This window comes from Parus major, chromosome 1, assembly GCF_001522545.3.
Source record: "Parus major isolate Abel chromosome 1, Parus_major1.1, whole genome shotgun sequence".
NCBI lineage: Eukaryota > Metazoa > Chordata > Aves > Passeriformes > Paridae > Parus > Parus major.
In genome coordinates, this window is record NC_031768.1 from 94,144,234 (window position 1) to 94,171,601 (window position 27,368).

At 40.0% G+C, this 27,368-nt stretch overlaps 1 protein-coding gene across 3 annotated transcripts in view; it reads right to left on the bottom strand.

Annotated features, from left to right (window-relative positions):
- Window positions 1–27,368, bottom strand: part of CMSS1 (cms1 ribosomal small subunit homolog) — a 220,828-nt gene that overhangs the window by 35,308 nt on the left and 158,152 nt on the right. Inside the window, exon 1 of one of the 3 annotated variants that reach the window (XM_015621634.2) lies at window positions 17,121–17,142. The exons of the other annotated variants lie outside the window; for them this stretch is intronic. Within the exon in view, the coding sequence (XP_015477120.1) occupies window positions 17,121–17,127 (7 nt within the window). The 5' untranslated portion in view covers window positions 17,128–17,142. Of the gene's footprint in view, window positions 1–17,120; window positions 17,143–27,368 lie in introns of those variants that run through there. 3 annotated transcript variants of the gene reach the window in all.

The following is a 27,368-nucleotide window of genomic DNA, read 5'->3' on the forward strand; positions in this document are numbered from 1 at the left end:
ATTTTGTATGGAGACAGGCGCTACAACTGCTGAAGGAGCTCTGCCCTAAATCCTGCACTAAAATTTTCATTCAAAACCTTTAGTGACTATTGCCACAACTTCTGAATATACTTTCCAGGAAGGGATTGATGATGATATGCCAATACATGCTGTATAGGAAAGAGAGATATCTATAGACACAGAAAATCCCAAAACTACAATTAAGCAAACAATTAATTTAATAATTATAGTCATTCTGCTAAACAGTACTTTCCCCTGAGACTTACTTGCAATAAGGACAGGGAAAGAAATCAAAGTTCATACTCCTTTGTCTGACCTGCTTTCACAAATCCATCTCTCAAAAATAGGAAGGGAAAATACCTAACAACACAATCTTTCCATAAGGTGCCCTGCTGGTAGAGTGATATCTCATTGCAGAAAATAGTCTGCCCTGAGGAAAGGAATAGACCCATCATCTGCATTTTTTTTTCAGCCTGATGCAAGTGTTGGGACTGACAGAAAGATCTCCAACACTGGTTTTCACATTTTGCATTATAGAATATTACTTTTAACTGTGGCAAATTGACTGTTGCCTACTCAAAGCACAATAAATCTTCGTGCTCACAACTCAGCACAGTAAGGCACAGGACAAGAAATCCACTGAGCAGTGAGGTACTCTTCAGGCCTGCAATACCACATAGAGTGCCAGCTCTAAACTCATGAAAACTGCAAGCAGACCACAATCTGCTACACCCAGTGTCCTACTTCTCGCCCCCACAACTTTGTGGTCCCACTCAGTACAATTTTCTGGCTCTCAGTCCTTACTTAAGTGATTATTCAGGATGGGTATACAACTAATTCACGTGAAAAGATGAAATTTGTCAACTTTAAAGTAATTTCCAATGACAATCCCACCTGTGTAGTGCAGTATTAAGCTATGCATGAAGAAACAGTTAAAATTTGGATTATGTAAAACTGACACAAATTTCTTATCTTCCATTACATAAGCCCAAAATTCTTTCAATAGCAATAAATTGACAGTGACCACTACTGATGCTAAAATGCCACAGAAAGTAATCCAACAACACTTGAGTTCTTCTGTCTCAAACACCAGAGGGCAAAAGTGCATATAGACAGCTGCAAAACAGTAAATTACAATTTTACATAAATTGAAACATAGTCCTATTAGAAGAAATCCTTGGAGGTGAACTTTCTCACTTTTCACTCATTACTAGCTTTTTAGTACACCAATCTGACCTGCAGGCATTCACTTCAACAGGAGAAGAGAGTTCAATCCCTAGCACAAATAACATTGAAAAAAAAATAATAGTGTTTACAACATGGTTGTATTTTAGCACAGTCCTCAGGCACTTTTCTTAACCACTAATAATATAGTGGGTGAATATAAGAACGAAGGACCAAAAAAAAAAAAATAAATCTCTAAATGGATGTAAAATAATTTAGATACTCTCCCTAAAGAAACAATTTAAAAATCATGTACTAAGTACAGTAAAAATAGGCATTTTGCACCATCTTGTCTGCCTTTAAGAACACTCAATTTAAATACCAAATGAGCAGCAGCGACTCTTCCTGTCACTGTGTTCTTTTCTGCTCAGACAACGCTTAGAGATGTCATCCAATATAACTTGATGTATGTCCCCTCTCACAACAGCTGCCTAAAAGAGGGGGGAGGCAAGGAAGTCCCACTTGGGAAGAAAGTGAGGATGCACAGGATGAGCTTGTCAGTAGATGAGAAAAATGAAGGGTTGGGATGATGTGTCAGGGCTCGTGTGCTCGAGCACTTGCTGGTGCTGTGCAGTTCCTCTCACTCAGCCAAGCCAAGAGGCTGCACATTCCTTGCTGTACATTCACCCACTCACCAGCACCAACCCACTTAGAAGGAGAGACGACCAGGCTGTGATAGAGTTTCTCAACACAGACAAGCAAACACCAAGAGGTTGAAATTACATGACCTTTTTTTTGCAGCTTGAGGCTCTTGAAGGGGGAAAAACAAAGCTTTTGTTCCCCCTCACACTAACTTTCATCTTACTTCCAGCTGTCTGAGGTGGACAGCATGTAGTCTAATTATAGGTTTATTGAGTCTTCCCAGAGACTGGCTCCTTTCGTGGGCAAAGAATTTCTCAAGTCTCTGTGGGAGCCTGGATATTCCTCCATTTTAGACTTCCCTGTCATAAACGTACAAGGTGGGTTTCCCATCAAGTTTGCTCCTTGACACAAAACAAATGAAATGCCAGGCTTCATCAAACAGTACAGGGTATGGAGTGATCACTGCAGAAGGCACAGCTAGATCTTCCTTTCCTGTGACATGTCACTTAAACAGAGCTGCTAACACTGAAGATATTTTTACCATTGGAATACTGATGTGCATTATTCTTTAATAATTCATGATGTGCATGGTATGCACTAAGCAGTCAATATTCTATTTTACAATTGTTGGTGAAGCACTACATAGATGAGCTGTATTTCTTTTGTGTAAATGCCCAGTGCACATGGTCAGAGGGGGGAGTTCTAGAGGATTTATTTGCATGGAAGTCAGGTGCATGTATTTGCATTGTTACACTAAAGAGATTGGGAGTATGCATTGATGCACTGAGAGGGACTGCTTAGCCTTTAGCAAACCACTAGCAAACCTGAGTTTGTCTTACTGCAGAAAAAACCCCAAACCAACCCCAGATATAAAAATATCCCTTAATGGGGTTTGTTGGAGCCTAAATAACCTAAGTAAAGTTCTATGGGGATTCAGATCAGTAATATGAAGAACAAACTTGGGGCTCACTCTATAAGAGCCACAACTCAATAGGATGCATTTTGGTTCTGAGCTACAATCTCCAGGTTCCAGTATTGACAGCCACAATCAAAGGCTTCTTTGTCATGTCTTTGCTATTCAGCAGCTTCTGGGAGAGTGCCCCTGACATGACACAAGAGAAAGATAAGGGTTAGTCTTATCCAGAGGGTTTCACTACTGCATCCAGCTCAAGGACAAACTGCTGACAGACTCTGCAAAGCTGGGGCCAGAATATACATGGGCTGGGAGAGACAGAAGCAGTGCTTTATCTAGGTGCTGAACTCCGGAGACAGCCTCATAAGGCAGATGTCCTGTGGTATCCTGTACCAATTCACATGATGTGATGTGAGTTCTTCCTTCGAGACCCTGTTGGGAAATGCAGTCTCCACCTTGCTGATTTACTGCAGGACTACTGATAAGGAAAGGCCTGTGCAGCAGAACACTACCCACAGCACAACAGGGATGAGATAGGCAGCACATGTGCAGAGGGAGATCAGCACCTTAGCCAAAGATACAGAAAACAGCAATTGTAAAATATTCCATGTCTTACAATACGGGAAACAGCACAACCCTCACATCAGAGATACTTTGTCTCTCACTGTTTGCCTTTGGGAGCAGAAAGAATGGCTATATACAGTTAATGATACCAAACACCGCCCAGCATAGCAATAAAAAACACCAAAAAATATATTAAGTACTGTCATGGTCATTTTATCCTTTTGTTTTTGTTTTAAACTGAACTAATAACTTAGCTCAGCAATGGTCAGGACTAGAAGGCCACACCAGGACTGTAATGAAGGTATAACCCTGGGGAACTATTCTGATTATAGTGAAGGTTTCAGCTGACTTCATTTTAATTAATCCAAGTAGTACAGCACTCTGAATCCCCAGATATCTCAGATCAATTCAGAGACTAACATGACTCGTTTTACAGCACACTATAACATTGCTCTGATAAATTCTTCAATAGTTCTTCTAAGTCTCAGAGGTAATCTAATTTCTCTTCTATTTTTATTTTAGAGGCTTTCAAAAGACATTTCAACTATGTATCACTAAAATCATGTGGCTGTAGAATGCCAAATATAGTATCAGAAACCAAATATCTCTTCAATACTTGTATTAATTAAAAGCACAAAGACATTCCTAATTACAAAAGAAGGGGTTTTTGTATTGATAAAGCATTTAAATTTAAAATAGCTCTCTATTATAATAAAGATAAACCACAGTAGCATTTTGTGAAGAAGTTCAGCAATGTACTAGCATAATAATGTGAGATAACATGACAAGATAAAAGCAGGATGTTCAAGATTTAACACATATACATTTTCTGTCATATACATTTTCTGTATCATCCAGGCTTAAGGGAGTCATGCCTAAAGTCTGAAAAAACTTGCATAGAAATACATGGCAAATGAAGAACCAGATCCCAAAATTAGCAAGTTTTGAGTTAATACATCATAAGACCCATAACATGATGTCATTTATATCTTTAAATTCAGAAAGCACACAAATTTTCCTGTGCATTCTCCTCTGCATCATGAATTCACCAGTGTTTTGCTACTGCATGGAAATGAAAACATTAAACTGCCCCAGTACTCTCCCTGCTTCTACTGAGACACTGCAGTTCCCAGTATCAGTTAAATGTTGACCTGCAGAGGTGGCTGCACACTGTCCCCATCCAACAGCCATAGCAGACACCAAACCTTCTGCCAAGAGTGATGTAAAAACCAGAAAAAGCTCCAGACAATGTGAAAGGACCAGGAAAACCCCTGAAGACAGTATTCAAGCAGCAAGGGCTAAACCCAAGAGAAGGGCAGCCAGCACATACCACTGAAGCCAGTGGCAGTGATGGCAGGAAAGGGAATGAGGGCAAGAGACGCAGAGCTCTAATTCTGAGCTGGAACACTTCTCCTTGTTGTCATGTAGAAAATGCTTTGTTTTCTGCAAAACCCAACCCTGTCCCCTTCTCCATGGGGTGAGCTGCTGCACCCCCTGCTCAGGGTCTGGACAGTCATGGTTCTTTGGTCCCTGCTAGAGGCACTGTCACACAGGAGTGGAAACACACTTGCTCCTGGCAGCTCCTACCTGTGTGAAGTGGTACCAAATCCCGCCCTGCTACACCACCAGGCCAAATGCAGCCCAACTCTGCCAGCTGTTCATTGCTGTTACCTAAGTTTTTTAAAAGACAGGCACTTAAGAAGCTGGGGGAAAGAAAGAGAAGTAAATTCACATGTCCCTTACCCCAGTGTATCCCATAAAGCTGACAAAACCCAACCCAATTAAAATAAAGTATGAATCAGATTAGTTTTCCAAGGTGAAACTGTTCTGTGCAGGATAAAAATGCACATCTCACTTCTGTGCAGGAGCAATGAAGTAAATGTGATTTAAGAGACTAATAATGGATTTCCTTTGACAACAGGAGAGGTACAGAGCTATGCTCACGTCTCCAGCAAGGCATCTAGTTCATTATTTTCTGTTTGCTTCTGCTAACCCAACAGTATCACAGATTTTCCATTTTACAGTTGTCATTACCCCAACAGTTACAATAATAATCTGTAACAGTAAACAATCACAGAATTGGGTAAAAGCAATGGCATTCTCCAGAGCATGTAAAGTTATTCCAGGCTGGAAACCAGTCATTCATGCTTAGCAGTAACTGTTTGTGAAACCAATGCTTGAAGAGCCTGGCCTGCAAACCTCAAAAAGGAAAAAGCATCAAATAATTCCTGCAGAACAGGGCACAAAACCTGACTTTTTTATTTGGAGAGGTAGTCTCTGCACAGATTTGCAAGCCTCAGTAATTTGATTTTTTTTTTTTTTTTTTTTTAACACTGGACAACCAACTGAGTATTTAGTTCAGGTTTCAGAAGAGCTTGAATGATGCATTTAAAACCCCCTGGGTGCAGCACCACTTACACCGTGTTCAAGCCAGCAGGAAAGGAACAGCTGCTATTGCTCTCCCTGCCTCAGGGACTGGGAACCCTGCACCAGGAATGTGTGAGAGTACCAGCACTTACATGCTGCAGCCTCAAGTGATCTAGAATTCCCCTCCTAATTTCTATTCTTCACTCATGCCATACCTCTTAACTGCATCCAAGGATGTGGAAAGGTAAATAACAGTGTACATCACCTTGGGCTGACCCTAAAAACTGCTTCAAAACTGCAAGCTTGGGAAGATCATAGGCAGGACCCCAGAAGGGAGCCCAAAAGAGCTTAAGCCTACAAAGCTCCATCACTCCATGGCTCTGAACAATACTCTGTCTGACAAAAAAAGGTGTAAAAGAGATAGGTCAAAAGCCTCCATCCTGTGCACAAGACAGAAAACATTCAAGAGATCAAACAATTCTCAACTTCCAGACTGAAAATGGGAAGCAAAGGTGACAGCAGAGGATTTTAATTCAAAAAAACAACGCTGTTCTGGTTTCTTGGTCAAGACTTGTGTTAGCCTGTATTTCACTAAGCATTCTTGTAGTCTGCTATACAAGGGTGAAAAAAAGTTCCTTCTGCTGTGTTCTTATGTTCAGTTGTGGGGTCATTTTTCTGAGAGTTTTGAAGTGTACAGAGCCAGGAATTGGACATGATCACACGATCTGTGCTGAATTCAACACTGTCTGCTACAAGGTGTGAGCAACTCGCCTGCAGAACAAACAGGAGTCAATCCCAGTCTGTCTCAGATGGTTCCCCTCGTTCCTCTCAGGAGGCCCAAAGCAGGCAGCTGCTCCTCCTCACTGGGAGTGCTTGCTGTGGCATCCCAATAGATTAGGCTCCATTCCCCATGAATCTATACGTTATTAATCTTATCTGAGGCAGACAGTGCTGACGCCCAGCTTCCTCAGTGTCTGGAGGAATACCAGCTGTCTCCAGCTCAGCACAAGGAAACTGAATCTCTGCATGTATCAAGAAGAAATATTTCCTAAGGATTCAGAATCCTTCCCCTCTCCTTTTCCCTGTGCACTATCAAAGTAACTGCCTGGGATTCATATGCCACTCCATGGCTCTGCATGCCCAGGAGCAACACAGTCCTCTCTTTATCTTCTGCTGGCAGAATGACTGTGCCACTTTCACTCACACCAGGACCTGGCCCCAGTAGCCCATCCATTTGAGGTGTTTTTGGATGGGCTATGCAAGAACTATCTTTATTAGACCAACAGAAGGCGATGCCCAGACTTTGCAGCCCGTGGAAGACAGGGCAGCACACCTCTCAGAGCACAGGAATGGACACTAAAAAAAACACCTTCTGTACTCAACAACTCCTTAAAATGCACCTCTAAGAAGTCCTTCATGTTCTTGGTTCTAAGGTTGAACAATTTCTATCTTTTTTTTCATCAGCTGAGGAGCATTACAGCCATGAGATACCAAACATCTGCTAGTGCTGTAAATAAAACAGTTGATTGCTACTGAAAGACAATCAAATTGAGAAACAACATCTAAGCTTGAACTTAAGAACAGGTTTGTAAGGGGTAGCAGGTAAGATTCATATCCATCAGCCTTAGATGATATCCTTAGTTCATCTTAGAGGTGAACTTAATGAATTTGATGGCAAATTACACAAAAAAAAGAGGGAAGAAATGGATTTTAACTGACTTACAGAGCTTTTGAAGTCTCTAACCATCTCAAAGATATTCTCATGGTTGTGTAGATGTGGCACAGCCTTGTACATTACAAAAACATGTTTGACAGGTAGATTAACTACTTAAAATCCAAAAAGCACTAACTACTGTAGCTAATTTTGCATCAGAAACTTGTTTCTTTGACCAGTTTTGCATTTTAGGCTGCAGTCCAGCAGGAAGTTGGTTTATGAAAGTCAGATTAAGACACACATATCTTGCATATCTTATCCTCTCAAGGAACTCAGGGGTCTCTACTGTGTCAACATTATGTGTGAAGAAGCACTGTTTTTACTTAAGAACATTACACTCTAGGGTAAAAAGGGATTTTCAAATCCCCTAAATCAGGAACTGAGACTTTGCTAGCAAGTGGAAGTTTTCTACAATTCAAAAGGTTATTAATTAATTAATTTCAAAAGTGATGAAAGCAACCTGAAATGGCTCACATATATTTTTACTGCTTTTTACTGTAGAAAGTGACACACCATGTACAGGTCTAATAAAAACAGACCGGTTGTTGTTATGAAAAAGACACTAATTTGACCCATTGTTTCCCACAGCTTTACAGCACTAATAAATCCATGTTTGTGTAATTGATCTATAGAACTAATGACCAGTAAGAGTGCAAAAGGTGGTGATTAAAGCAATAGAAATACCCCATTATACAGAAGTTATTGCTGTTATGTGTGGAGGTACTGTGTGGTAAGAGTATTAACTTCAAAAATCATGCTCATTTTACACAGTTGGGCTTTCCAATGAAAGCTGGATTTGGATCATGTTAGAGGAATAACATGCTCTCAAGTGTTATTTTATTTTTTAAATTGGTAATTATAATGAAACACTCTGGCTGAATAGTATTACCCTTACCCACTTACACCATCAAAACAAGATGTCAAATTTACTTTTCCTAAAGCTTGATTTTGGCAAGGCAAATCATCTGTACTCTCAGGTACTGTTTGGAAAGCAGATTAGCAGATTGAGCCATTTACCCCCTCAAATATTTCACTTTTTACATTGCCATACTTGTCACATAACTTCAGCCGTGGCAAATAAAAATCTGTCATAAATCTGGGTTTGACAGGGCTCTTTATGCCTCTTGGAGCAGGCTGATAAGTTTTGTAGGATAAGCCCTGGTATGAAGTATCTGAAAAAATTAAAGATTTCCAAGTAGCAAATTGAAACATATTATACATACATACTCAAATTCCACGAGGCAAACCTACTCACATATATTTACCTGGCAAATATATATGAAGGTGCTTTGTCTGTTTATCATTGTAAGAAAGGAAGGCTGGATAAGCATTTATATCTCAACAAATTAGCTTCAGCCTATAGGCTTCTCCACACTCATATCTGGGTTTGACTCTTACAGTCACCTATGTATTTCTTTTTAGATACTGTCACTAAGCCTTCATCACAAGGCAATGACAATTAGTTCCCATTAACTGATTCCAAATTAACCTGAGGTCTTAAGAATCTGATGTCTCACATACTAATGCAGAGTTGGAGCCAAGATCTGCCTGTTTATACAGGACAACGTAATTTAAATATACACTAGTAAGAGAGTTAGATTTTAATCATGTAAGACACAGTATTTGTCCAAGCAAAAGCACAAGGGGAATACACTAAAAACCAAAAGAAAATAAACCCCTCAAAATGTGGCTGTTGAAAGAAAATTATAGTTGCATCTCATGTTAGAAATGTTGATATATGAGTTGAGAGTTGCTGCCAAGGTAATGGTCATTCTGAATGCATATTGCTTGTTCAGCTTCTACTCACAAGATTTAAAGAATAAAACAACATATAGGTTTGCATAGATCTGATACTTCACGTAAAACTAAACAAGTTGTTTTGTTAAAATCAACCACCATTCTGCATGTGTTTAGAAAAAGTCACATTTTTCAGGAGTCTTTTAATCAATCGTAACAATTTATAAGCCCATTTCAAAAATAAATATTTAGAGGTCATGTAAGCAATGAACTCAGAGAATGGCTGAGATCCAAGCATTGTGTAGACAGAATGACATGATCCTCCAGACATCCTTCTGCCCATGTGGTGCCATCAAAGAATTTTAGGGGTTTCTTTGGTTTTTTTTTTAAACATGATGACAAAAATTAGGAAGGAAATAGAGAGACATATGAGAACTGTGAAATGAGGCAGGAATAATCCAAGAGGGGTCATATCCCATCACTCAAACATAGGACAGCAGAAGGGAAGGAATGAGATAAGAAGAAAAATCAGAGCAGCAATGGCAGCCAGGTCTTTTCGTGGAAAGAACTTAAGAACAAAATTAAAACAAAAAAACAACCCTCACATTTCTCTTCAGACATCAACTATTCTCTGTACTCTCCTCACCAGTTTGGACATGACTTTTACCAGGAAACCATTTCCAATTGCCCATTTGGACTGTGAGGTGCTTGAGGAAAGCACTGAGGACTCAGCTGTCTTGCCAACATTAAATGTGGTTGGCAAAATACTGCTCCACTAATTATTTCTCCTTGATCAAAAAGCTTCCTGGGGGTCATTAAAGAAAAGAGAAAGGAGAAACAATGCCTCACTCCTGATAAATTATCTGCCATTTCAGACCACTGGAAAACTCTAGAAAAGTGCTGCCTCTCCTTCAGTTTAAATACAAACACAAGAGATTGAGGCACCTTGTGATTTTGACAGCCATGCAAAAGACTCTTCTCTGGCCTGACCACCAACCATGCCAGGTCTCTGTAGCAATTTGCAGCAATATCCTTCATTGGATTACGCTGCTAAATTAGCTGCAGATGCTTCTGTAGTCAATCTTTCCTTAGCTTTGTGCTTCAGAAAAAATGAACTGGAAAAGTCTACTTCATTGGCTCTGTATCAGCCACAAAAGACTGCATGAAGCCATGAAGTCAAGCTCAAACGCCCCTGGAGAATTCTGGAGCATCACTGTCATACCCTGATTTTACAATTTCATCCACTCAGCTGAAAGGATGTTTAAAACCAACATTTCTGGGGACAAAGAAAATCTCATTTCATTCTTCTCTCATTACTGAAGTGTGGCTGAAACCTATTCTCAGAAAAGCCAAAAATAAATAAATGCTGGTATATGCAGGGAAGTTCTTGCCTCAGAAGTGGAATTTCTTACAAGAACTGTTGAACAGCCGAAGATATAGGAAAGAACACTATTATTTCTCTCAGCAAAAGCAATTGCTAACATGATTATATCATCTCCCTTTAAGGTTCATTTGCACAAAGGGAGGTGAGCCTATCAGTAAGTAACAGACTAAATTATCACACGCCGTAAAATTCTCATTCTGTAAGTGCCACATAGCTGAATATCATCATGAAAGCAGATCCCATACTCAAGGTAAAAGCCATCTAAGGCCTTCCTGTAAACTCAAGCTCCATTTCAGACCCTGAGATGCTGTTTCTTAACAGCATGACACGAGCCATCGTCCTTACAGCGAGGCTGTTTCTGAGAAACACCACTGCACTTCCACGCCTGACTCTTCTACTTTCTCAGGTTTACCTCCATATCTGAAAAGCTTGCTCCAACTCATCCTATACCATGAGCTAAAACCCTAAACATTAAACCCTCACTTCTTCATTTTGGGTTTAAGTCTGAGATTGAGAATCTAATAAAACTCAGGATACTCAAACTATGTCCTGAAACTACAAAATACAGTCCATTTCCCAGTACCTTCCGTAAATATAATGGAAAAAATACTACAAAGCTTATCAGAAACAAAAGCCAACTTCTCTACAGAAGAGTAGAGATGTCAGAGGGCAGCCACAGCCTCTAGTGAAAACAGATATGCCAAAGCACAGAACGGGAAGATGATTTTTCCCAAATCACAGGCCAAGTTAAATGGCAACGCCAGGAACAGTATGCAAATATTACTGATGTGGTAAAACATCTGCAAGCCCATGTGTGGCTTTTCTGCTTATTTACATGTCTCTACATCTAGTTATTTTTCACATGCTGAATATGCAAGACTGAACTATGCTTTTCCCACACTTGGGAAGTGTTACATGTAACTGCTCGTTATTTTCACAGCCTGAATTACCACCAGAGTGGTAATTTTGAAGGCTTTGAACAGCCTTCATTCACCTAAAGTCCTCTGTCTTTATGCTTGCAGTTATCATATTTCTCTTAGGGTTACTAGAAATAGTATTTCTCTTAGTTCTGAAAACTCTTTGTGGTTAAATAGGGTAAATCCTCCCTGTCCCTTAGTACTTTTAAGGTTGTTTCTCCAAGTGCCCACTGTGCTGAACTTGGGTTACATCACAAAAGAAAAAGAAAGCCACCAAGCATCCCCCCTGGTGTTGGTGGCACTGAAGCAGGGAGGCTCAAACAGGCAGGGAAGGAGAAGGTGCTGTAGTCCTCCTACCTCCTGCTTTCTATGGGCAATATCCCCATTTCTCAGGACACTCTTGGTGACTCCTTGTCCCACACAGAGCCCACAGTGCAGCTCCCAGTGCACATCCCTTTGTCTTTGCTTCTTAGGGACTCAAAGATTTATATATGACAACCACAATATGTCTGTGTGTATGTCTGTGTCTGTGTGTTGATCCCAGAGTTTTTGTCTTGGCCCACAGCCATTGAGCCAAGGTTTGACAAAAAAGCCGGAGAAAGCAAATTCCTGCAAGTTCTTACAAGTTTTGTGAAAACAGGCAGGAAGGCAATTCTATAATTATCTTTGTGAAAGGCGAGGCTGGCATGTGCAATCTCAGAGAGAGGGGAGCATCCCAGTAAATTCCTCAACCATGGGAAAAGTATCCACTGAGACTCACAGTCAACCACTGGACACAAATTTATAGGCAAGAAGACATGTTCAACCCCAGTGTTCAGAAAACTACTCATCTGGCTAGGCAGGCACTGCAAAACATAGTAATTTGAATGATTTATTCCATTCTTTCTTCTAAATCTTTCCCAGCATTGGATCAGGAGGGAGCAAACTGGTGGGTGACACACATTTGCTAGCACAGCAAGGATCTTTATAAAAGCAGATTTTGTATTTTCCAAATTAAACAGAAAAAACGCCAATGACAGGGTGTGGTAAGGAATCCTGTTTGTTTCTAAGCCTCTTTTCAAACACTTTGCATGCATGTACATTCAAATACAGACAGCATCTATTCTGAAATAAGCACCAGGGTAGAGCCAATGCATCTGTCTTGGGGTAGCTAAGTTTACTTTTTCAGGTTCTGTATTTCAGAGCACAGTTATCTATTATGAGTATTTTGATCACACATCCCCGATCAGCACTGGCTGTGACTGCTTAAATAAGAGGGGAAAGGGGAAGACGGAGCCCATCATCACCCTTATTCAAGTCATGCTCCTTCAGCTGCTCACGAGCAGTTCAGCTGCACAAACCAGGCTGGCAATGGCCCTTTACTCGGGCTGTTTACTGCTCACCCTGCTTGAGATGACCCAGGGCAGTCACAGAGCAGAAGCAAGCCACTCACCTGGGAGATCTGCAGGCGACTGGAGGAAGCAGGCTGTGACCTTTTTGGCCAGCAGAAACCACAGCAGGAATATGGTGCTTGTACAAACCTTATTGTGCAACATAATACTTCCCTGCTGGCGTCATAATGCAAGGGGAAACTATTTCCCACTGCAGCTTACGATGTGAGGATGTAGCCTCAACACAAAACAGTGCATGAATTTCCAGGCTAAAACAGTTGTGCCAGACCAGACATGCACACTCTTAAGGAGTTCAGACCTGGGCAGGCACATATCACACACATTGCCCACAACAGCAGCAGTGGTAACAGTACAGGCAGCAGAGAATGGAGGACAGGAGACTCAGAAATGTGGCAGCACTGCCCAGAGGGTCTCACCACTGAGTGAGAACTGAGCTTTGACACATCTTCTCTTGAACTTTCATAGTTCCAGAAACTAAACAGTGTGGCAGGAGAGCTGTGGACTCCCTACAGCTCTGTCCACCTAACCCAACTGCATCAAATCTTGGTACCTAATACCACCATCTTCTCTCCACCCCACATATAGCTACATTTCTTCCCCCCACAAAACTTTGAATGTTATTTTTCACAAGTCAAAATTACCAACACTGATAGAAATCTTAAATCTCTGTTCTAAACCTTATTTTTAAAAAGCTTTATGATTGCACTAAATATATCTCTATCTACTCCAACCCTCTCCACTCAATCCCTATCTATAGATCCCTTAATGAGATTTATTCAATTTATTTTCTAGTTTTCCAGGTAATGACATGACAGACCTTCAACCTGGTCATGCACAATCAGCAAAGGAGAGGTCAGTGAATTGGCAATAACAAAGTATTTGAGAGCCAGCAGCTCAGGGAGGGGGAGTTCAGATATTCAACAATAATGTGCTAACACAATTGCATCCTTCCCTCCACAAAGACTCCAGTATAAGAAAAAGTTTCAGGAGCAGATCCTTCACCGTAATCTCCTAGATTATTTTGATCTGGTTACTCAAGCACAGTTTGATTTGCTTGCCTACATCTGAGGCTGGCACCCACAACAAAGATCTGGTGCCTGAGGTCTAGAGAAGGGACCAAAATACAACAGGTCCTACAGATCTGTGAAGCTTGTAATAGGCAATCATGCAAGGACTTGAGTTTAATCTCTTGTCCCTGGTTTTCTGTTGCTTTCACATTCCCCAAGTCAACAGCCACTTCTTTTAGGAATTTGGGATGAACATGCATTTCTTGCCAGCTCTCACTGGCAAGTGAGATGTGCTCAGATGGTCAGAGCACGGTGCTAAGAGCACCCAGGCTGTGGGTTTGATCCCCTTACGGACCATTCACATCAGAGTCAGATTTGATGAGCCTTGTGGGTCCCTTCCCACTCAGAGCACTCTGGGATGCAGGACTTTGGGCGTGTCTGCCATCACCAACATGGGCACAGTGCCTCCTCCACAGCCTGCAATTGCTCTGCCAGGGCTGAGTCATACTGTCAGTGACCATGGGCTACAGGGAACCCCTGAGCAAGTCAGATCCCTGATGTCAGAAAAAATGGGCCAGGAGACATGAATGGGAGGTAAAGGAATGGGAGAACACCTCTCCCCAGTAATACGAGATTTTGAAAAGGCTGATGTTTGACATAGAGAAATGCAAGGCTGAAACATCTCTTTCTAAAAAAACCCTTCATGCATGGACTCCTGCATAGCAACACGAAACTCCTGAGTGGGAAGTCCAACAAAACACAAACTTAGCACAGGAGAGAACCTTGTTAGCTCACCAGTACGTGGGAATCTATAAGAAAAAAGCAGCAAAGTATTTTTAAAACATCAATTTAAATCCAGAGCAGCTCTCCCTCCTCAGTAAGGCATTAGTGTAGTTGCTCCTGTTAGTGAAGGGCTGTAAGTGGTGATATTTCAGGCCTATTCTTCAGCAGTGCTCCAAAACTGCTGGCTCTGAAGCCAGCCTGCCAATCAGCCACCTTGCTCTGTTTGCACACAAACCCAAGTCGAGTAACCTGAGGAGACATTAGCAACTCAACACTCACCACAGTTTCATGCCGTGGTCTGACCAAGTGGCACAAGCTCTTAACCACAGCATGCTGTGCAAGCTAATCCCTCCTTGATATTTCATGTCAGCTCCCACTGTGAATCAGCACAGAGAACAGTGGATTTTGGCTTAACAAGTGGACTCAATTGCACTTGTACTTTTTGGACTGAGAGATTATCATTCCTACCTACATGACACAATGATCCTGACTGCAGTCCATCAACATTCTCCAAATAGTGTCCTAGCAGAGCTAATGTGCAGCTAGGGGTGTCCCAGCTGAGACTGCCTGAACAGCTCAGCCATTCCCTTCAGGGGAAAACACCAAAGGAGCTGATGTCATTTACACTTTACCTGACTGTGTCGAGCAAACTTGTTGGCAGCCAACCACAACACAACAGTGACACTCTAAAAGAAGTGTTCAGGACATGTTTTTCATTACCACAGTCAATCCAAACACAGCATCGCTGCCTCCACCTTATCCCCCTGTGCAGGAACTTCAAAAGCTAAAGCAATAGCTACATGTGGATGATGAAAACATCCCACTGGGAACTGGAATATGCTCAACACTGCACAAGACCATGAAGTTAGATATTTTCTGTATCCAGAAGTGGTTTTTCATTACATATTAGACTTCCCAATTTTTATGCTTCTTCTTTGAAGTTCAGGTCCAGAGTGAGGTGAGGCCCCAAGGTATTTAGGCACAGAAATGTGTGCAGCCAATATGGCACAGGGTTTCAATTCCTTTGACTTGCCCATCCAGAAAGGCCAGATACTTTGAGAGATAACCACAGCATTTACACATTGGTGGAAGCTGTGGATATAAATCTGTTCCCAACAAGGCTGCTTCTCTCCCATCTAAACTGGAGCAGGTCTTTCAAACACTCAGAAAAGAGCAAAGCTTTTGGAGGCATGACTGTTCTTGATGGATGTGCCAAGAAACCAAGAGCTCTGCAGTTATGGAGAGAGTAAGTTATCTGCAGACAAGACACTATGCAGGATCTCCTCTAAAACAAAACCACTTACTTCCTCCCAACTGGTATCTGAAATCTGCCAACAACCATAAGAAGAGTACTCAAAAGAAAAAACAGGGGAGTACAAACACAGGGATTAGCTAGAAAAATAGACCATCTTTTTCTAATTACCATTATTATTTTTAATTGCAAATGGAATCAGAATACATTCTCCTAGTGATAATGTGATTTAAGCAGTCTGTTATTCAGCATTGTGTTGAACCAATATTGTGCAAAATGTTAACTTCCATGCCAAGTTCATCCCCCTATCCCATCCCCAATATACTTGTTCCAAAAAACCCACTATACTTAATCCCAAATTTTATAAAGCAGATAATGAAAGCTATTGCAGTCAACTCTAGAGAATTACTTGCCCAGTTCTCTTGAAATCTCTACAGAAACTCCTGCTGGTATAATATTTAAGACTTTAGTCCCTAAAGCAACGTTTTCCATATGACCTCAGGCCTAAAGCTACCTAAGTTGCATCAAAACCACTCAGACATGTTGATGTTGGCATCAGCTCAAATTCTTTTAAAATACAGTTAAGATGTGCAATAAATAGAGAACAATGAAGTCACCACATGAGAAAAAATTTCAAAAGCTACTGATCAGAAAAAGCGAGGCACATCCTGCACAGAAACATGAGCAATCATTTCAAAGAGTGGCTGAGTGCCCTCCTTACTCAGAGCCTGCTCAGCCATCATGCACTTCAAAGTACTGCATGTAACCCTTCAGCTCTGTCAATATGCTATAGATCATGGGTGGAGATATGGGTTAATATATAACCTGAGAGAGGTGAATATATTTGAAATCCCATCTGGTCCTCATGAAAGGAAAGAATTCTTCACCCTTACTTCAGAGTGCAAGAAGTTGCCAAATGCCCCTTGAGGACGATGGCTGCCCTCCTGAAACAAGGCCTCCCCCTGCTCCCCCAGCAACAGCATCAGCTCCAGGTGGACTATATGGGCTCTCCATGGGATCTTCACCTTTCAATAGTGGCTTAGAACCAAGAATGTTACTATTGAAGAACAAGGGCGGAAGGGCTGAATCCCAAGATAAGTAAGCAGCAGGGCTGACCTCATCTGCTGTTCCCTAGGGCTTTCCATTTAGGATCGCATGAAGTTCCTGAAACAGCATATGAAAACCAGACACTGAGGTTTTACTATTCATAGGCAGGAAGTAAACAACATTTAGCAGGAATTAAAACCACTTATTCAGAGAAATTTAAAACGCAAACCCCACATACAAATCATGCTAGAGTTAAAGCAGTACTTTGATCCAATGAGGGAGCACAGGAGGAACAGGCCACAAGAAAATCACCACTTGTAGTGCACGTACACCTGTGAAAGTATAGAGAGAACAGGAGATGAAGGTATCCAATGTTCTTCAAAAAACATTGCCACTACCTTAGAATAGTAAGAATTAGTTTGGTTCAGACCCATTCCCAGAGAAGTCAGTAAAAGAAAGACCGCAACAAAAACCTCCAAAACAAGCAACACATTTCACTGGGCAGAAAATCAAGCTCCTGATGAGCACTTCTCAAAGTCCCCATCCTACATGTATGTTCTGCTGAAAGAAACCTGTGTGAGCTGTCAAAACATTTCAGCTTTTGTTCACTTTGAGGTCTGTCCCATGCAGACGAGTCTCATCCAAGTTTCCCCCTTAATACGTGAAACAAATCTACTCTATAAAGTATGCATTTAAATATTCTCTAATACTGAAGATTATCCTTCTAACATGCTGCAGACATTAAGGGGATATTAACTAGGAAATAAAAGGTTTGAGAAACATCAACAATCCAGAAAAAACCCAGAAGATATGTATGATGGGCCTATAATTTCACACCTATCACTGCAGCAAGCCACGTTCTTTTATTCAAATCTTTTCACGTTTTTTTTCTACTGTGATGACCTTGAAGATATAAATCTCTAGGACTTAAATCACAGGCACCTCAGCTGCCTGAGCTGCAACATTAAGACTCATAGATGAAGGCAGCTGGCATTTCTCTCCATTCATATAGTCTATGACAAGCTCACATGGACTGCGCTGCAAACAAGACAAGTCCTGTATTGATCAATTGGTCCCCTGCCACCAAATTGGCCTTGAGATCAAGTTAAACCAGAACAGCCATATCAGGAGAACATCACAGAGCAACCATTCCAAGGAAAAGGCATTTGCTTGGGTTAAACAGATTTACAGTGATCTCACCTAAGTATTTCTCCCCCCAATACTCCCCACCCCAGTGTGCTGCAGTTTGTTCCAAGCAGTTGAGGACTACTGAATACTCAGTACTCTGAGATCAACATTTTTGTGTTTACTTCCCTTAGAGGAAAATTAGCAACTAAGGAAGAAATAATTTTGAAAGTACAATACTCAGTGCTTATATAATGTCAGCAACTCAAAGAGGTGCACATACCTTTCAATGTACTTATCAATTGCAATTCTAGAAAGCTGGACATGTCTCTACTCAGCCTTTCATAACAGACACCAGTTTTCAGGAAAAAAAAAAAAAAAAAAGTTTTCTACAGTACCAAAAAATCATACTCTTTAGGACCTTAGAAAGATGAAGCAAAATAGCTTTTGGTCAATTACATCTAATGCAGCCAAAGTCTCACACCCAGCTAATAAAAAATCATTCTTGTGATGTAGCCAAGCTGTACTACACTGATATCTGGGTATCTAGGTGCTGGAAGCACCTAATTCATAAAAATCTGGAATTCTATTCAAAAGCTGATAGGACACATGAATCTCAAGTAACAGGTACACCACCAGAGTACAGAGAACCCCTTGGGTTTGAGTACACACATTAAAAACCATTACCATTTACAGTAAGTTCTGCAAGAGAATAGACACATACTCCAGGGCATCCCAAGGCCAACTTACTGCTCTGGCCCCCTGGCTTTATAATTCTACATATAACTGAAATAAATCCTGCTAAAAGCATCATTGTGAAAAGTCAGTGTACTCAAAAGTTGCTCCATTTACATGTTTTCATGTCCTAAGAGACGGGCATAGAACACAATAAAAATATTAGGAATTGCGTTTTAGGAACTGTTGATCTCACAGATGAGAACAAAACAATTTCAACTGAAGTCAATGGAATTATACCCACAGACATGAGATCACAACGTGGCACTCAAAAAATACCTTCAATCATAAAATCCCCAGATGCAATGCCTGTGGCCAACATTTATATTAGCCACACGTGCATTATCCTGAAAGAAGGTTTTAATTATTTTTATAGTGAGATAATGCTCCCTTGACGATCCTAAAGTCTAGTAGCATGTAGCAATTAAATTTCATTCTTGAGAAGACAATAGCAAACATCTGCTACTTTGAATCAATACAAGAATTAGAAATTTTTCCATTTCTTCACAGTAACAGGGACTTTTCCACAGTACCATAAAAGCTACTGACAAGCTACATACAGAAATTTGAGGAGAAAGCAGGGGAAAGTCTTCTCTGGGGCCAAGTGCAAACTGGAAGTTTTACACTTTGCCAGTTGCAAGAAAAATGGGAAAGAAAACACTTCATTCTGTAATAAAGTATCAGCTAACACAGTTAGCAGAAGGAAACACATTCTTCACCAGCCAAATCTGACTTTAATTCAGTGAACTAAAAATATATCTAGAGAGGTTTGTTAATATGGTTGACCTCAAAATTTGGAACTTCCTTCCTTCCAGATGCAAAATAGCTCAAAATTATGCATCTTCAGGTAAGGATCCAAGGGCCCCTCTGCTGTCTACTCCTCACAGAAGTTAATTGCCAAGCACTACTGAACACAGTCAGTGCCTGAGACTAAGGAAACTCTGTTATCCCCACATATGGATGGAATATTGAGCAATTAGTCTCTTCTGTGTTTTCTAGGATACAAGAGATATAAGAGAATATGCTTTTTCCCTACCAAACATAGTTTTGACTTGCAGTTTTTTGACTTACCAAATTTAGAAGATTAGCCAGCCAGACAAATTCCTGTGATGAGCTGATTTGACATGGCCAATGATGTACTGATCTTACCCTGTCAGGGATCAAGAGTGCCAGCAGGATTCTCCATGCTCAGTGACACTAAGGGATAGAGCTCCAGCAGCTTGGGTGACCCTTAACATTTATCCAACATAATGTGCTTACAACAATCCCAAGTACCCATGTATAATAATCTGTCTGATTATTCTCTATTCTGTAGTTTTTCCTCCAAATAATTTACAGGTTTGGATTGGTTTTTATAACTTCAGGAAAGATAGTGACTGGTTCAATAGCTCCCCTCAGTTTTGGCCAAGTTTGTACAGTCCAGTAAAAGGAATTGCTCTAAAGTGGGCACAGGTTTTTAAATTGAAAGGAAATTCATGAGATCCTACCCTTGGTTGTCAAAAGAATTCCTCCAGCTGTTATTTGTTTTGATATATGTGGGGGTCTATATAAAACCATTTGAAAGCAACAGTTTCATCCCAAACCAGAAATGACACTTCTTTTATTGGCATGGTGGTGAGGAATGTGGAGTTATAAATCATGCAGTCATTAGGAATAGCAGACATCTCAAATACAAAATCTAAATAAATGGACTTTTCTATAGCCACTGGCAAAGAAAGTGAATATAATTATGTAGGAACAAAGCAACACTACAGCTATCACTCAGTGCATAAGCCCTGAGCAATTCAGTTTTGTTATGCAATGTTTAATTCAGAGGAGTAAGACAGTCCCTCCATCTGAAAACTTTAATCCAAATCAAATTAAAATCCCAAGAAAATGTAGCAAGCAGTTTAAAATACATTCTAAATAAAACTACAGAAAAATGCATGTCTGTCTTAAAAGAGACTAGGATGTACAATTCAAGGGGTTTTGTTTAACTGCTTAATTTTGAGGCCAAGCCTCATTTGAATATTTATTTCATTCAAACTACAGATGACGAAAAATATATTCACACAGTCTGTAACAATCTTGTGTATAGCTAATGTTTACTTAGAGCAGCTTCACTCTACTTTTAACTTGCCTTTGAATTCTGTCTCCTTAAGATGCACTTGCAGTAAAAAAAAATAGTGAAATTTTCAGACTGACTTGACATTAAGTGTAAAAGGGAGCTCTTCACAGCTGGCTCACAGTAACACCCTCTGCTGACACCTTGGCAACAGCTGTAGAGATCCACCACCTCTGTCAGCCACGAAGAAACCAGGTAGGGGGAAAAAGCCTACAGGTTAATGTGCTGGGTTTTTCTTTCATTCAGAGGTGACAAAGAGACACAGCTCATTATGTCTGAGCAGACAGCTCTGACCTGCTTGTCACATGAAACCAGTAAATTCCCTTCCTAAGGAAGCAGCACTTACCTACATAAACTGTAGGCTGGAAACATCTTGCATCACCATGTGAGGACTTTTAGGTCATGTAGGCAGGCAAGTGCATTCAGAGCGAGGTAGGCAAACGTCTCATTTATGTTTCAAAAACTTAAATTATGTGGTATTTCACAAACCTTTTTCTACTGCAACATCTTAGCTAGTTCATCCAGTTAAAAGACTCCAGGATGAAACTTTGATATTGTGAAGGAAGTAAATTGCCATCCCTTTTGTTAGGAAGGATGATGAAGACATGAGAGGAGCACCCAAAAAAGCAGTAAAGAAAGGTCTACCATATGTAACTGTACCACTCTGCATTGCTGTGAAATCTAGTATAAAACTGGTTTTATCCTTAGTCACTCATCCTGCATCTGGCAACTTTTCCCATCCTTTGTGAATGATCCTGATCATTCACAACTCTCTCACACCTCAATCTTATTAGCTCAGCTAGCTTGCTGGGGGTCTTTACTGTGCCTTTGACTTAGAGAGGAACTTTTCTGTTGGTACAAAGAAATCCTGACTGAAGTCTTCAAATAGTGCCAATACATATGCTTATGGCTAAATACAATAAATGTGAAAAATGAAGCAATACGGCAGTGAGATCCATTACATGTTCTTGCAGTGACTAATAATTCCTTTTGTGTTTCAGAAGATTTTTAAGAGTCAACTGAAGCATGGGAAAATATTTAATGTGATTTTCCAAAGCACTGTATTTCTGAAGCTCTGCCAGTCATGTAGTAGATTGAACCCAGCATTACAAAGTATTCTCACATGTAACCACAGGGACTCTATGACACAGGTTATTTAAAGCCTTGTGAGACTCATTTACAATTCTAGGTAAAGCACATTTCTGAAAGTATTTCACTGGCAACTGTCTGAAGCCGTGTTTCAAAAACCAGAGAGCACAAATTTCATAGCCTCTAGCCCCAGCAATTCACATCCTATAAAATATTCAGATTTTTTAATCTTTTGCAGAATAACTGGAATCCCATGCTCTTGCAAGACAATTTTTACATTTTTTTCCCCTAAACAATAAAAATAACAAGAGCTGTTAGCAGGTTGGAAGAGGGTCAACAAAACTATTGTCATGGGCTTTTTATTTCCTTTCTTTCAACCTCCATGGGGAGTCTAATGATCAAAACTTAGCAAAGTGCGTAAGTATGTTGGGTAACAGGATTGTTAGATCTCTTGGCTTCAAACTAAAAAGACTATAAACCAAAACTCCTATTATGGATATTTCTTGATGTTTGCTGGTCTGTTATGCATTCCCAATATGGATAGTAATTTTCATCCTCTTGCCATTAAAATTTTTGATTAAAAAGCATTGCTGCAATACTTCCATGAAAATACTGTAATTTGGGAATTTTTTCTTTGGAAAGAATGTAACGGAATAATGAATGTGTCCATCAATTCCATTCTCTTAGTTAATACCAAAAGTGGAAGGGATGACTTATAACCACTTGCATGCTTTGGCTATCACATTGACAAAATGTGATAGAATCATGGAATCATTTAGGTTGGAAACAGCCTTTGTGTCAGACCCACTTGGAGCATTTGCACAATGGCAGAAGCTCCATCTACTTATGCCCACAGAGACCTGTCTGAATGGACAGCACAGATTCACAACCAACATCTGAAACAAAGCTGGGTCTTCCTAGAAACATCTGAACTAACACTTCACTGCTGATCTCCAAGAAAAGGGAAAACTGACATATTTGAAGCATATTTTGTACTTATGCTTAAGCAATTCCTGGTAGAAGCTTTAAAAGCTGGTTCTGATCAATGAAGTTCTCTGTTTCTCTGTGCTACGTTAAGGAATGCCTCGCCTTTCTTAGTCTGATGAGATGGCCAGAGACTTGTCCCCAGCAGAGCCAATCTTTCCAAAGCTTTCCTTATTAAATGCTTCATCTGCTTGGAAGATTTTATTGTACAGTAATCCACTGCTGTGGATTACAATCAGTGACCAGCAAACTGTTTTGAGCTTCACCAGTGTGACTAAGAAAGGAATCCAGCCTGAGTGCCATTAACACCATAAGCCAAATCTTAGTCACACGAAATTCAATGGCAAACATCCTACTGATTTTGTGGAATTCAGAACTTACTTTCTAGTCACAGGCACTTATCTATTAAAAAACACAGAAGGAAGCTGACATTAGATTTCCTCAATATACAAACTAAGGTAAAGCTTTTTGCTACATTTTCACAGCACCTAATGTTGAAACTTTTCTTACAAAATTAAAATTTCGCATCCTTTGGTATTTCTTATGTAGTATTCTACCTTCCCACCCTCAATTAGATCTTAGACCCTCAAGTAGGTCTTAGCATCATAAAACAACACTCCACATATAAATACATACCACATCAGATATAGCAGACTTCTCTCAAAGAAAGTGAATCCACAAATTCTGTGGTCAGTTGAGTAGTTTTTCCTCTAAATAGCTAAGTCAGTCTTTCCTCCAATAAATGTAAAGTAGCATTTTAGATCTTTACATATAACTTGAACATTATTTCTTAACTCCTCAGAGAAAATACAGATACTTAGCAAGCTTTGTTAAAAAAAAACAGACCCAAATCCCCCCGAAATCAAAATGACCAAAACAAGAAACTCAATCAGGAAATTAATTAAGTTCCTAAAATTTCTGCACATGGCTGGACTTGCCTCAACAGGACTTATATGCATCTACAAAATATAAATGAAGTTTAGTTAGATAATCTTGTAACCATAACTGCAGATTTTACTGTGTATTTTGAATAGTTATTTGCTGCCAAAAGATGCTAATATTTAATTTAGCTGTTTCATTTAGATGCTTCTTTCTATGGCTTTTCCAGAAGAAAACAGAATTCCTTGATTTTGGTTATTGGCCCTGAAAATCGGGATAATTTATTTCAAGGTCAGTCAAGCTGTGTCTCTTTTGTGGAAAGACAGCTAACAACAATTGTACACTACAAATAAACCAACTGACCACTCCTGAGTTCATAATTTCTCATATTTTAACACCCTGAAGGCAAAACACTTCAGGTAGAATATTTAAAAAAAAAAAAAAAAACAACACAAAACTCAACCTGCCCCAATCAGATGCACTGCATGGTTTAATTTTGGTACTAGTCAGTGGTAATTGAAGTGCAGAAGTGCTTCAAGCAAATTTTAAAATATGCAGGTAAATTGGGAAAAGATGACCAGAAAAGACTAAAACAGAAATCAAGCTATCCATGTATAAAATTAAGATAAAGCACACACATGCCATATTATCCTTAGAAAAAAACCCAAGTGGTTGGATTTCTGTAAGAAGCAGTGCAGGTTTTAAGTAGCAGTGGGCACTGTCATTAGGTGAGTCCTTACTCTGCACTTACACCTTCCACAACCATTTGATGCACCAGAAGATGCTGGGAGCTTGCTAATCCAAAATCCACAGAATCATCAGAGTTAAATTAGAGAGTTGACTAACATGACAAGGAGTTAACCCTTTAAATAAGATGTTGTAGGGCTCCTCCTTGAGGGATTACCTAATTGCTGTAAAAACAATGCTCTAAATCCAGCTTCCATTGCTAGAATAAAAACAAATGCTGCTTCAGTTACCAAATTTAATGGTTTTATTATCAATGTAAAAACAGGCCTCAAAATAACACTTTTCCAGAGGTCATGGCACACAGATTCTAGGCAATCCATCATCAAAACCCTTCAAAAGTAGGAGCCAAATTTAATTTCAGCACCTGATAGGATAGTATTAAACAGAGAGACTGGCACTAAAGTATTGTTACATAGGAGCTTACACAAAGCCCTCAAAAACGTGTGTTATCATAAGACATACTTAGGCAACTCATGTGATCCCAGCAAGCAAGCATGGGTGAGTTCACCTCATATGGCACTAAAATCAATGCTACAGATTTACTGCTTCCTTCTTCTAAAACGATGATGAAAAACATTCTTCTTCCATATTGCCTCCTCCACCGAGCTCTTCAGGCCATTGTCTTCCACTAAAGACACAGAACTTCAGCCTTGGCTGTTTATTTGCACTAAAACATAGAAAGTTATCCATCTTCTGCAGCTCCTAGCTTCTTCAAACCTCAATTTAGATTGTATCTGCCTCATCAGATTTCCCCTTTGGTGATATCTGATAAATTAGTTTTATTCTCCCCACATAAGCCTGTGTTTTCCATCTTTTTCCTAACTGAACTGCCACAAGTTTTTCAAATGGAGGAAAAATCAAGCTAGAAACTTGTTTTGGGGCAAAGGAACTGCTTTTAATTTTAACTTTTAAAAATGCATAATATATGTGTCATCCAAATGAGCAAGATTTTAAAATTCAAAAGAAAGTAACTGTGATTAGCAGATGGTTCTACAAGAGCAGTGGTGAATAAAACCTAGCCACTAGGGAAATTCTACCAAACTGACCAATGATAAAGGAAAGAGGTGCTGGAATCCAGCTGGAAAATAAGCACCACTTTGTAAAAGTTTGGGTTTTTTTTAAACAATCTTTGGAATTTATTGTCAGATTTCAATTTGCATCTTTTGCACTGAATTTTATGATGGTGTCTGTCAAGAAATGAAAGTTGTGTGTGTTACTAATCCTCTTATCCAAGTATTTTGGACACTGATTACAGCATTATGAGGAGCACTCAAAACTCACAAAAGGCACAGGGGCATAAGAAGATTACTGAAGGCTATCCTTTCACTGGGAAATGAAAAGGCTTCAAGGAAGCACAGTCAGATGTCACTGCTTGCCAATGCTCGAAAAAGTCAATTTGGCCATATCATTTCCCTCACTGCCTATCCATACTCATATCAATAGCTCAAGCTCCCTTGAGACACTAAGGGCTGTGCCCTTAGTGGATATAAGGGCAAAGAAATGCTTTGCCAACCAAAGGTATTTACAGAAGAGGGAGCTCGTGGTTTCTGTCACACCTGTTTACATCAATATGCCCTCATGGCTTGTTTTCTTTTAAGATTCCATGAGATGAACAGAAGAGATTGTTCTTCCTGTGTACATATACAAGACTTAAGTTTCTAAACTTAAGATGTTGGTTTTCTGAGCATCAATATGATTAACTCTCATTTAAGCTAGTAGAAACTTGACTGAGAGTAAGAATTGACCCAAACTCAAGTTACAGGAGCAGCAGGTGGGTTGGCATCCTCTTTTTGGATGAGCCATTTTTCATCACAGATGTAATCTGAAGAGTATTGCTGTTGTTTTGTTAATTCCTATGCAGTTCATAAGCCAGTTTCTGTATCCGATAAGAACATGTGGTCTTCAACCATTTAAAGTTTTCCAGGATTTGGGATTTATTACTGCTGTAAAAGATTTCCATAACAGACTTTCTTCAGTTGGTTTTCTGTATTTATTTTATGCTTATTATGTTGAAATTGATACTCATCACTGCCATTTCCTGACAAATTATGAAATGGGCTTTCAATTAATAAGTATGCTGTTTTTGTTAAGAGAGATCCTTCTGAATTGCCTCTGTTTTCTTTTCTTGGCAAGTACATCTTCTTTACATGATACATGTTGATGTTAACTGGTATGAAAACAAAGAACTCCTTCAAGGGATATGTTACAGACTGTGAGTGTAAATCAATGCAATTACATGCTGGCAATTAAGAGGTTAAATAAATTTCCAATTTAAGAAACAAGGTGAGAAGATTGTCTGAAGACACTTGGGGCCTGTCTTTCCAGGAGCCCCAGGTCAGCAGGGCACCCACTGTCACATGGGATAACCAGGTGCCACACAGTACCTGGGCCCTGTGGGGCTGACACAGTTCAGTGCTGCTGCTTTTGCTATTTACAACTTGATGTCCCTGTATTCCCAAAACTTGCATTACAAACTGTGTCTCAAACAAATCACCTTGCTTGATCCTAATGCTATAGGGTGGCATTTAGGATTGTGATGTAACCTTTTAGCAGAATGTGTAGTCAGTGGTGGAAACCAAGAGAGCATCAGAGTGAAAAATGTTCTGGCTCCTTAACTTAAATGCTCACGTCAGCTCAGCTGAGTTCCCAGATTCCCATTTGACAAAAGGCAGATTACATAAGCAGCAATAATTTTCCCCAAGCTTGGAAAGAATTGGTCAAAATGCTTAGCAACTGCACACAAGTGCAGCAGGCTGCTGCCTGCAGTGCTCGGTCAGAAGGCAAAAATACCTCTTGGCAGGACTGTGGTCAGCCAGCCTAGCT